The sequence below is a fragment of the Crotalus tigris genome, unplaced genomic scaffold (assembly GCF_016545835.1).
Source record: "Crotalus tigris isolate CLP2741 ecotype Arizona unplaced genomic scaffold, ASM1654583v1 scf7180000017690.20705106771:4171800, whole genome shotgun sequence".
Taxonomy (NCBI): domain Eukaryota; kingdom Metazoa; phylum Chordata; class Lepidosauria; order Squamata; family Viperidae; genus Crotalus; species Crotalus tigris.
The window spans coordinates 52,998-67,048 of record NW_024096569.1 but is presented as its reverse complement, the minus strand read 5'-3'; the positions used below and the strand labels follow the sequence as shown (position 1 = coordinate 67,048).

The 14,051-nt window shown below is 55.4% G+C and overlaps 1 protein-coding gene across 2 annotated transcripts in view; it reads right to left on the bottom strand.

Annotated features, from left to right (window-relative positions):
• EPHB4 (EPH receptor B4) overlaps positions 1-12,388 on the bottom strand; it is a 35,876-nt gene extending 23,488 nt beyond the window's left edge. The window contains exons 1-2 of one of the 2 annotated variants that reach the window (XM_039337852.1): positions 12,102-12,388; positions 11,471-11,624 (exon numbers count right to left, since the gene is read on the bottom strand). In XM_039337852.1, the coding sequence (XP_039193786.1) occupies positions 11,471-11,525 (55 nt within the window). In that variant the 5' untranslated portion in view covers positions 11,526-11,624; positions 12,102-12,388. Of the gene's footprint in view, positions 1-11,470 lie in introns of both variants that reach the window. The other variant, XM_039337851.1, reaches the window with a different exon arrangement.
• Positions 12,389-14,051: the final 1,663 nt, after the last annotated feature.

Genomic DNA, 14,051 nt, shown 5'->3' with positions numbered 1-14,051 from the left:
TTTGCGACCTTCTGACCAGGAAAATCAAGAGGGGAATCTGGGTTCAGTTTAAAGCCTTAACAGCAAAAATTTGCTTAGCAAAGAAAGGCCGTAAACTGGGGCAAAACTCACTTAGCAACTGTCTTACTTAGCAACGGAAATTTTGGGCTTCCTTGCGGTCGTAAGCGGAGGACTACATTATAAAGGCAGATGCCAAATATTTACTTTATGCAACTCATTCCTCTTCAGCTTCGGCTTTGTTTTGAAAGCCGCCGTGTCAACCTGCAAGGGACGCGGCTGCGTTCACACAACCCTTCCCCTCCCCTCCCAGGCTTGGCCCACTTTCAGGGTTCTTGCCCCCCCCCCCCGCCCTCAAGGAGAATTCCGGTGGGATTGCAGAACGAAATCATCAAGGCTAGGAAAAAAAAATCTGCTTGTGGGGCATTTTCCGCAGGTAATTAAAAAAACGCCTCCCTGTTCAGGGCGATGCAAATGAGCCCGTTCAAAAGCCTGACTTTGAATCCAGGCAGGTTGTGGGGGTGGGGGTGTTGTGTGGGTGAGGGTGTGCTGCGTTTGATTTGTGCGTTAGTGTGTGATTTTTTTGTCTGTGTACCGGGTTCGATTTCTGCTCGCCTCCTTGCTTGGCAGAAACCCTCCAGAGCAGTGGTTCTCAACCTGTGGGTCGGGACCCCATTTGGGGTCGAACGGCCATTTCACGGGGGTCGCCAAACAACGCAGTCCGCCATTTTTTTCCCCTTTTCCTTAGCTGTGCTCCTCCCTTTTATCCTATTGGCTTTTGAAAGCCAATAGAATAGACTCTCTTGAATAGAATCTAATTGTCCAAGCTGTCTCTGCCCTGCTGAGCCCGCCAAAAGTCCCATTCTGCAAATGGTGCTGCACCAGTTGAGTAGTCCTTGACTTACGACCGGTTGGGGGTCGCAGCATTAAAAAAGTTGAGAAGCACTGCTCCAGAGGCTTTTGTTTGCCACCTGCGGGGGGGGGGGGGGGGGACGGCAAGGCGCGGCTCACCCCACCCAGCCGTCAATTAGAAGACAAGAAGCATCTGGGCGGGGGTGTCCAAAAGAAATTGGGGGGGGGGAAGTTCTACATGCCAGGTCTCCCCCCTCCCCAATTCATCTGAGCAACCTGGACCAGGAAACAAAACTGTTTCCCTGCACACGAAGCCCCCTCCTCACCCACCCTGTCTGTGGACCCTGGGCACACTGATATGGGTGAGACCCCCCATCCCAGACCCCCCCCCAATCTTGGCTGCCCCCCCCCCCCCGTCCAGGATCCTAGGAACGCAGCGGGCTGGCCAAGGGTCAAAGGTGGGGGAATATTTATAAAAAGCCGGAAGGGCGTCACTTCCCCAAACAGCTGCGGCCAACGCCCAGCGGCAGGAAAACGGCCCCCACCCTGCTGGCAGAGCCCCCCCACAGCGGTATGCAGCCTGGGGTCCCCCCCAGCCTTGCTTTGGCTCCTGGGGGGGCAGCGGGATGGAGGGAGAACCTCCTCTTGGCCAAGACCACCAGGAACAGCCCCCTCCCCTAGTCTTCCCCCCCTTTTTCCTGCACATGGAATTTCTGGGGCTCCACCCAATCGGGTTCCAGAAAAGGGGAGCAGGGCCCCCCGAAATTTTCTAATTGGGGGGGCACATTTCCTGGCATAGGCCAGGTTCCTCTGAGCCTTAAGCCCCCCCCCTTTGCCAAGCTGGGGAAGTGGGTGCGAGAGCCTCAGAAACGAAAGGCCTACCTCGCAGGGGGGGGCAGTTGTTGAGAAGAAACACTACGAGGCCGGCAAAGGGTTGGCAAAATTGAACATCGCGGCAATTCCCTTGCTGGCTGGGGAATTCTGGGAGTTGTAGTCCACGGCCCATAAATATTTGTGCCCTAAATATTTCCCCCCCCCCTGCCCATTATCAGTTCCCGGCTACACGGTCTCCCTCCCACCCTGAAAGAGACCCCCCCTCACCATCCCCTCCTCTACCCACCACACTCCTGGGCAGGCAGAAAATTAGACACCCCTGCACCCCCCCCACTGCCTAAATGAATGCTGGGATACCCTGAGGGGGAGGTGTGTGTGTGTGTGTGTGTGTGTTCCCCAGGGAATTCTGGGTAATTCCAGGGCGATGTAAGTCTGGAGAGCCCCCCCCCCGGGGCCAAAGCAGGCAGGAAGGAAGCCAAAAGCAGGGGGGATTTTCAAGAGTGGGGGGGGGATGGAGACCTCCCCCACGCTTGGGTGGGCACCAGGCTGGCAAGGCAGCCTCCCACCTGGGTTTTGCTCCATCCCACCCCCCCCCGTCCCAATTCGGCACCCCCCCAGACCTCCGCCATTCCTGCTCCCCACACCCATCGCCCAATGCTCATTCCCGCCCAAATCCGTCCCAGATGTGCAGCCATCCGGCTCGGCAGAAGCCGCGGGCAGCCGTTGCCAGCCTCTCGCTTCCCGGGCTGCTTGGGAAGAGGGTCCGGGGGCCCCCCATCAATGCTGGGTGAGGGCAAGAGACCCTCTTTCCTGGAATCCCTGGACCCCTTCCCAAAGATTTCCCCCCCCCCCGCCGGAGCCGGCAAAGGGAGGGAAGCAGACACGCCCCGGGATCGGCACAGCCGCTTAATTATATTTTGGGCACGGTGCCCAGCATGCTCGGCTCGTACTTAATAACAACAGCCGAGCTGTCTTACACCAGAGGCCGGGCGAGCAGGCGTCTTTGGGGGGCCCCCACCCCGGAAAAGAAGCCGCAGGGGAAAAAAAACCCCAGGCAGCTCCAGCACCGTCTCCCTTGGATCCTCTCTGGCACACGTAGGTGGGCACTGCTTAATCCCGGTTACCAGGCCTTCCAACTCTGTCTGGCTGATGGAAACACACCCTGGATAATGAAGGGAGGGGCCCCAGGAGGGATTCTCACACTCACACACACACACACACACACAACCTTGCCTTGGAAGGCACGTCCCTCCCCAGCCTGGCACCCAGAGAAAGGATGGCTGGCTTTAAAGCAGGGGTCTCCAAATTTGGTCACTTTTAAGACTTGTAGACTTCAAATCCCAGAATTCCCCAGACAGGCCCTCTCGGTGGGACGGGCAGATATTGGGGGGGGGGGTTCTATCCAGGCCCCAGGCTGCTGCTGGGAGGCATAAGATGCAGAATTGCAAAGGCCTTCCTGCCCTGGGGTGCTTTGGAGGATAGCTTGACCCCCCCCCCCTTCTCTTTGACAGCCCCTCAAGTAGTAGAAGACAGTTTAACAACAGGGGTAGGCAACCTTGGCTCTTTTATGACTCGTGGACTTCAACTCCCAGAATTCCTGAGCCAGCATGGGGGAACTATGGCTCCCTTTAGGACTCGTGGACTTCAACTCCCAGAATTTCTCAGCCAGCATGGGGGAAACTATGGCCCTCTCATGATTTGTGGACTTCAACTCCCAGAATTCCTCAGCCAGCAGGGGAGAAACTATGGCTCCCTTGATGACTCGTGGACCAACTCCCAGAATTCCTGAGCCAGCATGGGGGAACTATGGCCCTCTCATGATTTGTGGACTTCAACTCCCAGAATTCCTGAGCCAGCCTGGCTCAGCTTGAAAACCTCTCCCTTTCCCCTCAGCATGGCTGGCTCAGGAATTCTGGGAGTTGAAGTCCACAAAAGAGCCCAAGTTGCCTACCCCTGGTTTAACAGGTCCCCTCTATGATATAGGTTAGACATACCTGGTTCCCACAACCGTCCATCCTCTGATTGAGCCTCCAGACCCTTTATCCTCCTTGTGGGTCTTCTCTGCACACTTTCTAGGGGGTCTCGGCAATCAGTGGTGTCTCCACAATACGTCCATCTCCAACCCAGCCCAACGCAGGTCCTCAACAAGTACAATAATGGCATCTCCATAATACATCCGACTCTGAATCTCAACTGGCAAGGGGGGGCAGATAACTTGCTTTCTTGAGTACCTTCTACCTGCCAATCTTATTTCATTCTTTGACAAAGTGACTAAATGAATAGACCAGCGAAACGCTGTGGACATAGTATACTTAGATTTCAGTAAGGCATTTGACAAAGTAGACCACAACCTTCTGCTTGGTAAACTACAAATGGGTGGGGTAGACAACATCACCCCCAGATGGATCTGTAGCTGGCTGGCAAACCGTACTCAACGCGTAGTCCTCAACGGCCCTACATCTGCACGGAGGGAAGTAAGCAGTGGGGTACCACAAGGCCCCGTCTTAGGCCGAGTAAACTCTCCAATATCTTCATCAATGACTCAGACGAGGGAATTGAAGGGGAACTCGTCAAATCTGCAGGTGACACCAAACTGACAGGAGTAGCCAACACCCCAGAAGACACACTCAGGATCCAAAAAGATCTGGATAGACTTGAACAAGGGGCCCCGTCCAACAAAATGAGTTTCAGAATGGAGAAAAGCACAGTTTGACACCCAGGCAGGAAAAATCAAAGGTACAAGCACAGATTGGGCGAGACCTGGCTCAAAAATAGCAATTGTAAGAGGGACCTCGGTGTCCTGGTGGACGATCGCTTGACCCTGAGCCAGCCATGTGCGGCAGCAGCCAAAAAAGCTAACACCATCCTGGGTTGTATAAACAGAGGCAGAGAATCAAGATCACGCAAAATTAGTACCGCTTTATAAAGCCCTAGTGAGGCCACACCCGGAATACTGCAGCCAATTTTGATCACCATATCACAAAAAAGATGTTGAGAGTTTGGAAAAAATTCGGAGAAGAGCAACAGAGAGGATCCAAGGCCTGGAGATTAAAACCTACGAAGAACGGCTGCGGGACCTGGGTCTGGCTAGTCTAAAGAAAAGACGAAATAGGGGAGACAGGATAGCAGTGATCCAGTATTTGAGGGGCTACGCCAAAGAGGAGGGGGTCACGTTATTCTCCAAAGCACCAGAGGGAAGGAGGAGAAACAATGCTTGGAAACTGACCCAAGAGAGAAGCAATCTGGAATTGAGGAGAAACTTCCTGACAGGAAGGACAATTAACCAGTGGAACAGCTTGCCACCAGAAGTGGTGGGTGCTTCATCCCTGGAGGTTTTTAAGAAGAGACTGGATTTTTTTAAGAAGTGGACAAGCCACTTGTCTGAAACGGTATAGGGTCTCCTGCTTGAGCAGGGGGTCAGACTAGAAGGCCTCCAGGGTCCCTTAATTAAAATTGGAATCTTGGCCCTGCCAAGGGGAGCAAAGACCCCTTCCTTGAATCCCGCCCTCTCCCAGCAAGGGGAGCGAAAGGAAGCCCAGCCTTCGAGACCCCCAACTGCAGACTTCTGCCATGCACACCCCCAGGCCAAAGCTGGACAACGTGGGAATTCGGGGCGTGCCCCCAAAGTTTGGGTCAGGCGAGAGGACAAGAGCCGGCGGTCAGCACTGGGCGGGGATGAAGTCACCACCCCCAGTGCCCAGATCCCCTGATTTCCTGTCTCTCAAAGAGCAACGGTCTCAGGGTCATCCAGTGAAAGCCATTGGAGAGCAGCCAGGCCGGAGAGGGAAGGCCAGGCCGGAGACAGGGATCACTTCCCGAAACTGTTGGGCTTTTGCTTTTTCACACACACACACAGACACACACAAACACACAGAGCAATCTGGAGAGCTGGGTTCACCCATCCGGTTAAACCAGCCTATTGTGGTTTAAGATAGCGGGTTAAGCAGACTGTGCTGCCGCAATGGGCGTAAGCCATGGTTTAGGGGCTTCCGTGGGGTGCGGAGCCAGGGACTAAGCTAACTTAAGCCAACTATGACTAAGCCATCTCTGGTTTAAGGATGGATTAAGCCGAAGGAAGAGGAGCGAAACGCAGCGCTAAGAATTAGGCCCGGGTATTTAAACTTTAAGACCTATGGACTTCAACTCCCAGCATTCCCCAGCCAGCCAGGGTTTCCCAGAATGCAGCGTGGATAGGACGAGAACAAATGTTGCTAGGCTACCTTTATTGCACGTTTTGATGGGGTAATTGACTTAATAGAAAGCAGGAATGCAGTAGATGTAATATATCTTGACTTCAGCAAAGCGGAAAAAAAAAAGGGCTGGCTGGGGAATCCTGGGAGATGGAGTCCACAAGTCTTCAAGTTACTGAAGTTGGCTTAAAATCTTTACATTCTCTCTGGAGGATTTGCAAATGCAACTTGGAACGGTTGATACACGGAAAAAGGATGGGGTGAATCACAAAGGCTGGGCGGGGGAACTTTGCTCTAGATCAGGGCTCTTCAAACTTGGCCACTTTAAGACTTGTGGACTTCAACTCCCACAATTCCTCAGCCAGCTCTTTTTTGTTTCACTTTGCTGAAGTCAAGATATAGTGATACTAAAGAGATTATATTGATGTTAAATTTAATTACAGCCGCAAGGCTGTTAGTAGGGCAATATTGGAAGAAGGAATCTTTGCCTACCTTGCAAGAGTGGTTTTTTAAAGTTTCTTATCTGGCGGAAATGGCAAAGATTTCGGCTTTTTTAAAGGAGCAATCACAAGATAAATTTTTTGCCGTATGGGAAAAATGGATAAATTTCATACAATATAAATTGGCTATAAAAAAATACCATTTCGCTTTTTCATAACTTGTATTTAAATTTGATATTTTATAGATTGTATTCTTTCTTTCTTTTCTTTTCCTTTATTTCTTTTTTTCTTTCTTTTTCTTTCTTTTCTAAGTATTTTTTTAATGTATATATTTTTATTGTTATATATATTTTATTGTTAATTACCTTATAAGTTGATTAATTTTTTTTAGAATTTTTAAAATTTTAATTAAGCCTATATTCAGCTCTGGGAAGCTCGGGGGGGGGGGGATGGAGGGGGGTGGTTTGGGAGGGTTTGGGGGAGGGTTGTTTTATTTTTTGTTGTTGTTTTTTTTGTTTTTTGTAAAACTTTTAAAAAATTTTCAATAAAAAAATGCATAATAAAAAAAAAAGATATAGTACATCGACCGCATTCCCACCATCTATTAGTTACCCCATCAAAGCATGCAATAAAGGTAGCCTAGCAACATTCTGGATGAGCCAAAAACAAGACCCCCGCCCCCAAGCTGGAGACCCCACCCCTCATGCCGGTCCCCGGGTCTGGGAACAGGTCTCGGCGGTCCTGGGTTCCATTTACAACGATTGATCCACTTTGCTTCTCCTAGCTGCAGAGCAGACTCAACCGGTGCTCTCAGCCCCCCCAACTTTGCTAGCCAGCTTGACGACCCCCCCTCCGGGACCCCCACCCCATCCCCAAAGCCTGCAGGAGCCCAGTTGAAGAAGCTCGTCTCCTCTCCCAACCTTTGCAAGCCTGGGGAGCCCGTGGAAAGCAGCCATGCGAAGCGATGAGCTGCAAAGAAGGAGGGGTGTTGCAGTGGGGAGGGGGATTCGGCCTTTGATAGAGCACGGCCGCATCCCCCCCCCCAGGAGCAGAGGGATTACCGCCAGCTCAAAAGTGGAAGCCGACGGCTGCTGCCTTTTGAAGCGGCTGCAAGGCTGCCTTCAAAGGCCCCTCGGGGTCTCGGCTGTTCTCAGGACCCCTGGAAGCTCACGGGGCCTTCCGTGGGACCAGGATTCTCTGAGATAACCCTGCTGCCCATCATCCTCAACCCCACGAGAATGCCATTCCAGGCACATTTTAGAGTAGAACAGTGTCATAACTGTGAGGACTGGTCGTGAATCGCTTCCTCCAAGCACCGTCGTGAGTTTGATTGGCCGTTATACAAACGCAGGGAGGCTCTGATTGTTGTAAATGTGAGGACTGGTCGTGAGTCACTTCGCTTAGCAGCGCCATAACTTCAAACAGTCGTTAAACGAATGGCTGTAACGCAAGGACTACCTGTAGGCCAATCTAATAAAGAAGGAAGCAACGGCCTAGCCCAGGGGTCCTCAAACCTGGCCACTTTAAGATGGGTGGACTTCAACTCCCAGAATCCCCCAGCCAGCCGTGCAACTATAAGACAGGTGGACTTCAACTCCCAGAATTCTCTAGCCAATCGTGTAACTTTAAGACGGGTGGACTTCAACTCCCAGAATCCCCCAGCCAGCCGTGCAACTTTAAGACGGGTGGACTTCAACTCCCAGAATCCCCCAGCCAGCTGTGCAACTTTAAGACGGGTGGACTTCAACTCCCAGAATCCCCCAGCCAGCCGTGCAACTATAAGACGGGTGGACTTCAACTCCCAGAATCCCCCAGCCAGCCGTGCAACTTTAAGATGGGTGGACTTCAACTCCCAGAATCCCCCAGCCAGCTGTGCAACTTTAAGATGGGTGGACTTCAACTGCCAGAATCTCCCAGCCAGCCATGCAACTTTAAGACGGGTGGATCTCAACTCCCAGAATCCCTCAGCCAGCCATGCTGGCTGGGGAATTCTGGGAGTTGAAGTCCACAAGTCTTCGAGTGGCCCAGTCTGAGGACCCCTGGCGTAGGGAATCCTAGTAGCTGAACTGGGGGGGGGGTGTCAAGAGACGCTGGTGGGAGGCTGGGCCCCAGAAGGAAAGGGGCCGAGTGACCCTGGGGAGGCCTTCCCTGCGGCCACAGGCCGTTCAAGTAAAGGTGGTCCTCGACTTACGTCCACAACCCAGCTCAAAATTTCTGTCGCTAAGCTAGACAGTGGATAAGTGAATTTTGCCCCATTTACACCACCTTCCTTGCCACTTTGTTAAATAAATCACTGTGGATGCTAAGCGAGTAACACGGCTGTTAAGTGAATCCGGCTTCCCCAGTGACCCCAGGATGCTGCGACCGTCATAAATACGAATCAGATGCCCAGCGTAATCACATGACCCTGGGGAAGGGTGCTGCAACGGCCGTTAAGTGTGAAAAGCGTTGTAACTTTGAACGGTCACTAAAGGAACCGTCGTTAAGCCAAAGACTACCTGTACGCACCCCGATACTCCACTAGCAATATGGGGATCGTGATTGATGGTCTGCCCAACATTTGAGGGCCCAGGACGATGGGATCGCAGGGCCTCTGGCTGGAGACAAGGAGGGGAGCCCCCTCCCCGCATGGTGACACAGGGTTATGCCCCCCACCCCAGCCCTCCGCGGAGCAACAGGCCGCGATACCATCATCCCCAGCCCACAGGCCTGGTCCCAACACAGCAGCCTCTCTTGAAGTCGGCAATCCGCAAAGGAAAGGGCAGCTTAAAAAAAATGGGTAGGGGGCCTTCAGGATCCGGTAGCCAGGGGTCTGTGCAGGGTGGGGAGGGGGCTTGGCAGTTTGGCAAGGAGGGGGTGCCCGAGTGCCAGGTCTTGGGCGGGGGGGGGGGGCAAAGCCCCAGCCAGACTCTCCTCCCCATGCAGCAGTTCAGACAAGCCACAAGCTGGACCCTGGAATGGGGAAGGGGCTTCTGAATGGCCCTCTCCCCCCTGGGGCTGGATCTGATATCCAGCGGCCCTTCGCAGTTTTGGGGGAGATGTGACCCCCCCCCAAGAGGGAGTTCAGGTGGACATAGAATGGACGGGGGGGGGGCGGGAGGGAAGGAGGTAAGTTTACAATTGGCAAGTCAAGGCCCCCCTTGGCTAAAGGGGGGAGCTCTAGTCCAGCTTAGGGGGTGGGGGGCAAAGGGTCTTTCTCCCTTTTCCTCCTTTTTCTGTCTGGGGGTGGAGAAGAAAAGAAAAGGGGGGAAGCGTTTTTTTTTTCCTCTCAAGTCTTCTCTTAATCCCTTTTCAATGAGATTCTCCTGCAGACGCCCCCTGGGACTGGTGGGGGGAAGGAGGGGAGGAAGGGAGGAAGAAGGAAGGAAGGAAGATATAGAAAAGGGAGGGAGGGAGGGAATGAGGAAGGAAGGAAGGAACGAAGGAAGGAAGATATAGAAAATTTGGGGAGGGAGGGAAGGAAGATATAGAAAAGGGAGGGAGGGAGGGAATGAGGAAGGAAGGAAGGAAAGAAGGAAGAAGATATAGAAAAGGGAGGGAGGGAGGGAATGAGGAAAGAAGGAAGGAAGGAAGGAAGGAAGGAAGATATAGAAAAGGGAGGGAGGGAGGAAGGAAGGAAGGAAGGAAGAAAGGAAGGAAGATATAGAAAAGGGAGGGAGGGAGGGAATGAGGAAGGAAGGAAGAAAAGAAGGAAGGAAAAAGATATAGAAGAGGGAGGGAGGGAGAGAATGGGGAAGGAAGGAAGGAAGATATAGAAAAGGGAGGGAGGGAGGGAGGGAGGGAGGAAGGAAGGAAGGAAGGGGAAAAACTGGGGTGCCCGGTGAAAAAGGGGAGAATGCAGAGGATCCCTCCCATCAAAGCAGTTGGGAATTGCAAACATAAAGAATTGCAAACATAAAAGTCCAAACCTAAAAGGCTTCCCCAAGGCCCCAGTCCTTTCTGTGTTTTTGTGTGTTTGTGTGTTTGTGTGTGTGTGTGTGTGTGTGTATTATTGGGGAATGATGGCCATTGTTGTGGGTTGATCTGGCAGCTGCTAGTTTCAATGAGGGCTGCATCCAGAGGTCCTTTTCCAGCACTGGCCAAACACAACTTTCTTTCTTTCTTTCTTTCTTTCTTTCTTTCTTTCTTTCTTTCTTTCTTTCTTTCTTTCTTTCTTTCTTTCTTTCTTTCTTTCTTTCTTTCTTTTTTCTCTCTCTCTCCTTCTCTTCCTCTCCCTCCTTCCTCTTTTCCCCCTCCCTCTCTCATACACACACACACACACACACACCCTAGCCCACCAGCTGTTTCCAACAGACCCCAGCCTCCAAAACACCTTGGCACTCCTTGAGTTAAGGTGCCCGCTTTCCCGCAATGGGCTTCTGGCCCCCCAGCTCTTCTGGCCCCCACAAGGGGCCCAGCCCTCCGCGTCCCAGGGCCCATCATCCCCAACCTAGGGCATCCTAAAACAGCTCTGGAGACCAGCGGGACTCGGCCTGTCCCTTGCAGAGAAGTTCAGAAGCAATTTCACTTTTAAAGCAAGGAAGCCGCCCAGGGGAAAAAATATACATATATTCAAGGGTGTGATAGTTTTGTGTGTATGTCTCTCTGTGTGTGTGTGTGTTAGGAAAAGAACAGAGAGCTATTGGGGAAGGGGGTGGGGACCCTGACAGGGAGGGATCGGGAGATGAAAGCCCTATTGCAAATCGTTGCCCTTTTCCTGGGGGGCGGGGGGGGTCAGCAACCGATCCTGCTGGATACCAGAAAAAGAGCATCGATCCCGCTTCATTAGCGCAATCAATGCAAGAGTCTATAAACACTTTGAACAGTCAAAAATAGAACGGGGGGGGAGAGCAAAGATGGGGGGGAAGAGAAGAAAGCAAGGTGTCCTCTGCAGGGCTGGAGTCTGCCAAATTCCAGAGACCCCCCCCACACCCTTTCTGGGGGAGAGAGGCCCTGGATAGTTCCCTCCTTGGGGGGCTGGGAATTATAACTCTTATGCCCCCCCATTCATCAGTCGCCCCCCCACATTCCACGCGCGCGCGTCTGCCTCTGTCTCTCTCTGCGTGCGTGTGTGTGTGTGTGTGTGTGTGCATGCAAAAAGTTTCCCCCAAACTTTCTGCCAAGGAATCCGTCGGCCCCGCCGCGCCATCGCGGCCCCCCCCCCGGTCAAAGACTTACCTTCCACCGCCAGCACCAGGCAAATCCGGACCCAGAGGGGCCACCAGCGCTTCATCGCCCCGGCGGCCCCGAACCTTCATGCAGGGGGGGGGAAACAAACCAGGAGCGGCGGAGGCCCCAAACAAACAAACAAACAATCCCGGGTAATCCAAGTCTTGGCGGAAAAAAAAAAGCACAAAAATAAAAATAAAAACCATACGGTAATCCGATACAAAGAGGGGGGGGGAAATCCGTCCGGGATCCTCCTGGGTGAAAGGAGAGGAGCGGGGGGGGTGGAGGATGCGGAGACCCCCGGCCCCGGCGGAGGCTCTCAGGTGGAACGGAGACCCCCGCCCCGCGGCTCAGACGCGCCTCCGCTGCCCCGGCGGGGGAGGGGGCTCTGGGGCGACCCCCCCGCTCCGCCCGGGGGTCCGCGGTCTCTCCCCCAGGCCCCGCGGAGGGGAGGAAGGGTCTTCCCCCCACCACCACCAGCAGAAGGAGTGGGGGGGACCCCCGTCCCGGTTAAGTTTCCCGGCGCGGGCGGGGGGCTTCTGCCGGGCGGGGTGGGCGAGGAGCGCGATCCGTCCGTCCGTCCCGGGCCGAGACAAAGAGTCCCGTGTCTGCGATCCGGGCTGGGGCCGTTTCTGCAAACCTGAAAGTCCGGAATGGCAGCGCTGGGAACGAGCGAGCGGCGTCGGACAAAGGCGGCGCGGCGGCGGTGGCGGAGTCTGGCGGGGTTGGGCCAGCGCCAGCCGCCCCCCACCCCCGAGGGGGCTTGTGTGTGGGGGGGGGAGATGGAAGAAGTGGGGCGCCCCCCGAAAAAGTGGATCCGGGTGAGGGTTTTAGGGCGCCCAGGAGGCCCCCCCCAGCTCGGCCTGGTCTCCCCGAAACTTTCCCCTCCCCTGGAAAAAAGAGGGGGAGGGGGGAGGGGAGGGGAAAGCGGCGCCCCACCTCCAGCCCCACCGAGCGGGCAGACCCTCCTCCTCCTCTTCCTCCTCCCTCCCAGCCCGGAGAGGGAGGGGCGGCCCCCAAGCCTGCCCACCCCCGCGCGCTTTCTCCCGGCCAGACCTGGGGAGGGGGTCGTTTTTCCAAGTCTAGAACTCCCCCCAAGTTTGTGGGACCGGGAAAAGCTCAGCTTTTCACTCCAAAGGATGGGGGAGGAGGGGGCTTCCGCCTGCAAGCAGCACCCCCCCCAAAGTGCCCCCCCTTTTTTCTTAGCCGTGCAAGCGAGGGGCGCTCCCCCCGCAAAGGCACGCCCCCTCCCCAAAGTTTGCAAGCCCCAAAGGGGGGGGGTCTTGATTGTGGCCCACAAACTCGGGGGGGGGGGTTTCACCCGCCTGTATCTAAGAAGCCCCCGGAAGGGGGGCCCAAACCCCCTCCCCCCCCCAAAGCACCAAGGGTGGCCGAAGGGCTCAGCTGCTCCCCACGTGCCCCAAGGACGTGGGGCAGGAGCGCGGGGTCCCGACTGCGGTGGGGGGGGGTTGTCCCGTCTCCGCCGCCCCGAGACCAGGAGAGGAAGGGCGGGTGTTTTTCAGCGGCCGGCTGGGGCCAAACTGGAGGGTCCTCGCGGCGGAGGATTAGCCGGCCGAGACACGCGAGGAACAATTCTGAAGGAACGTGTGAACGCGCCACAGGCCTCCAGCTCAAGCCACGAAGGTTGAGGGCCCAAGAGATTTATTTATCGTCTGGACTGGAGGCAGGTTCCAGGCATCGAGAGCTGAAAGGGCGGTTCTCCCAGCCTTTGCCGCACTCCGACGTTCCCGGGACCTGAACTAGGTTCACGGGCATTTTGAACGTCAGTCGGGAAGGCCAGGAAAGTGCACCCTGGTGGTGAAAGCGGGTCAGTCAAGAAGTGAAGTCCACTGCCCGGCTCTCGGGGGGGGGGGGGGAGGGAAGGAGGGAACCGTGCTTTATTTCTTTCTGACGACCGGGGGAAACTAAGCACAGATTACCCGCAGCCAGCCTCCCGGGCGCCAGGGCGGGGCTGCCGCGGAGGAGGCCCTGCAGCCGGGACGGAACCTGGGGAGGGGCTGCCAAGCCAGCTGGCCATCATGGACCCATGGTGCTGGACCCATGGCTGGGGACTTGAGGGGGGGGGGGGTAACAGGAGACCGTGGGGAGCCTGCTAAAAAAATCAAACGAGAGGAGAAACGCGACCGCTCCCAGCATTGAGGGGTTTTGAGCGCTGCAGCGGCTGCGTTCCCACGACACGCTAAACCCGCGAGCCGGACTAAGAAAGCGTGCGCGTGTCCTGAGTGCCTCCTGCGGGGTTTTGGGCTCAAGTCCACGCGGGGGGCGAAGCAAGCTGGCCCTGGGTTGTGGTGGGGGCGGATGGCCGTGAGAATCCGACATCAGGGCCAGGGGGGGGGGGCTGGGCAGCGGTGACCTGGGCGAGGCTGAACTCCCGCGGCTTCCTGCCTGGCTCCGGCCGTCCTGATGAAGCCGCCCGGCCCTTTCCGCGAGAGGAGAGGGGGCCGGAAAGCCGCCCGGGCGGGGAGGGGGCCGGCGCTGTCTCTGCTGGCAGAAGCCGGGCTCCGCGGTAAAGCGAGAAGACAGGAGACCCGCGGAACTTCCTGCCACTGGAGGTGGGGTGGGAGCTCCG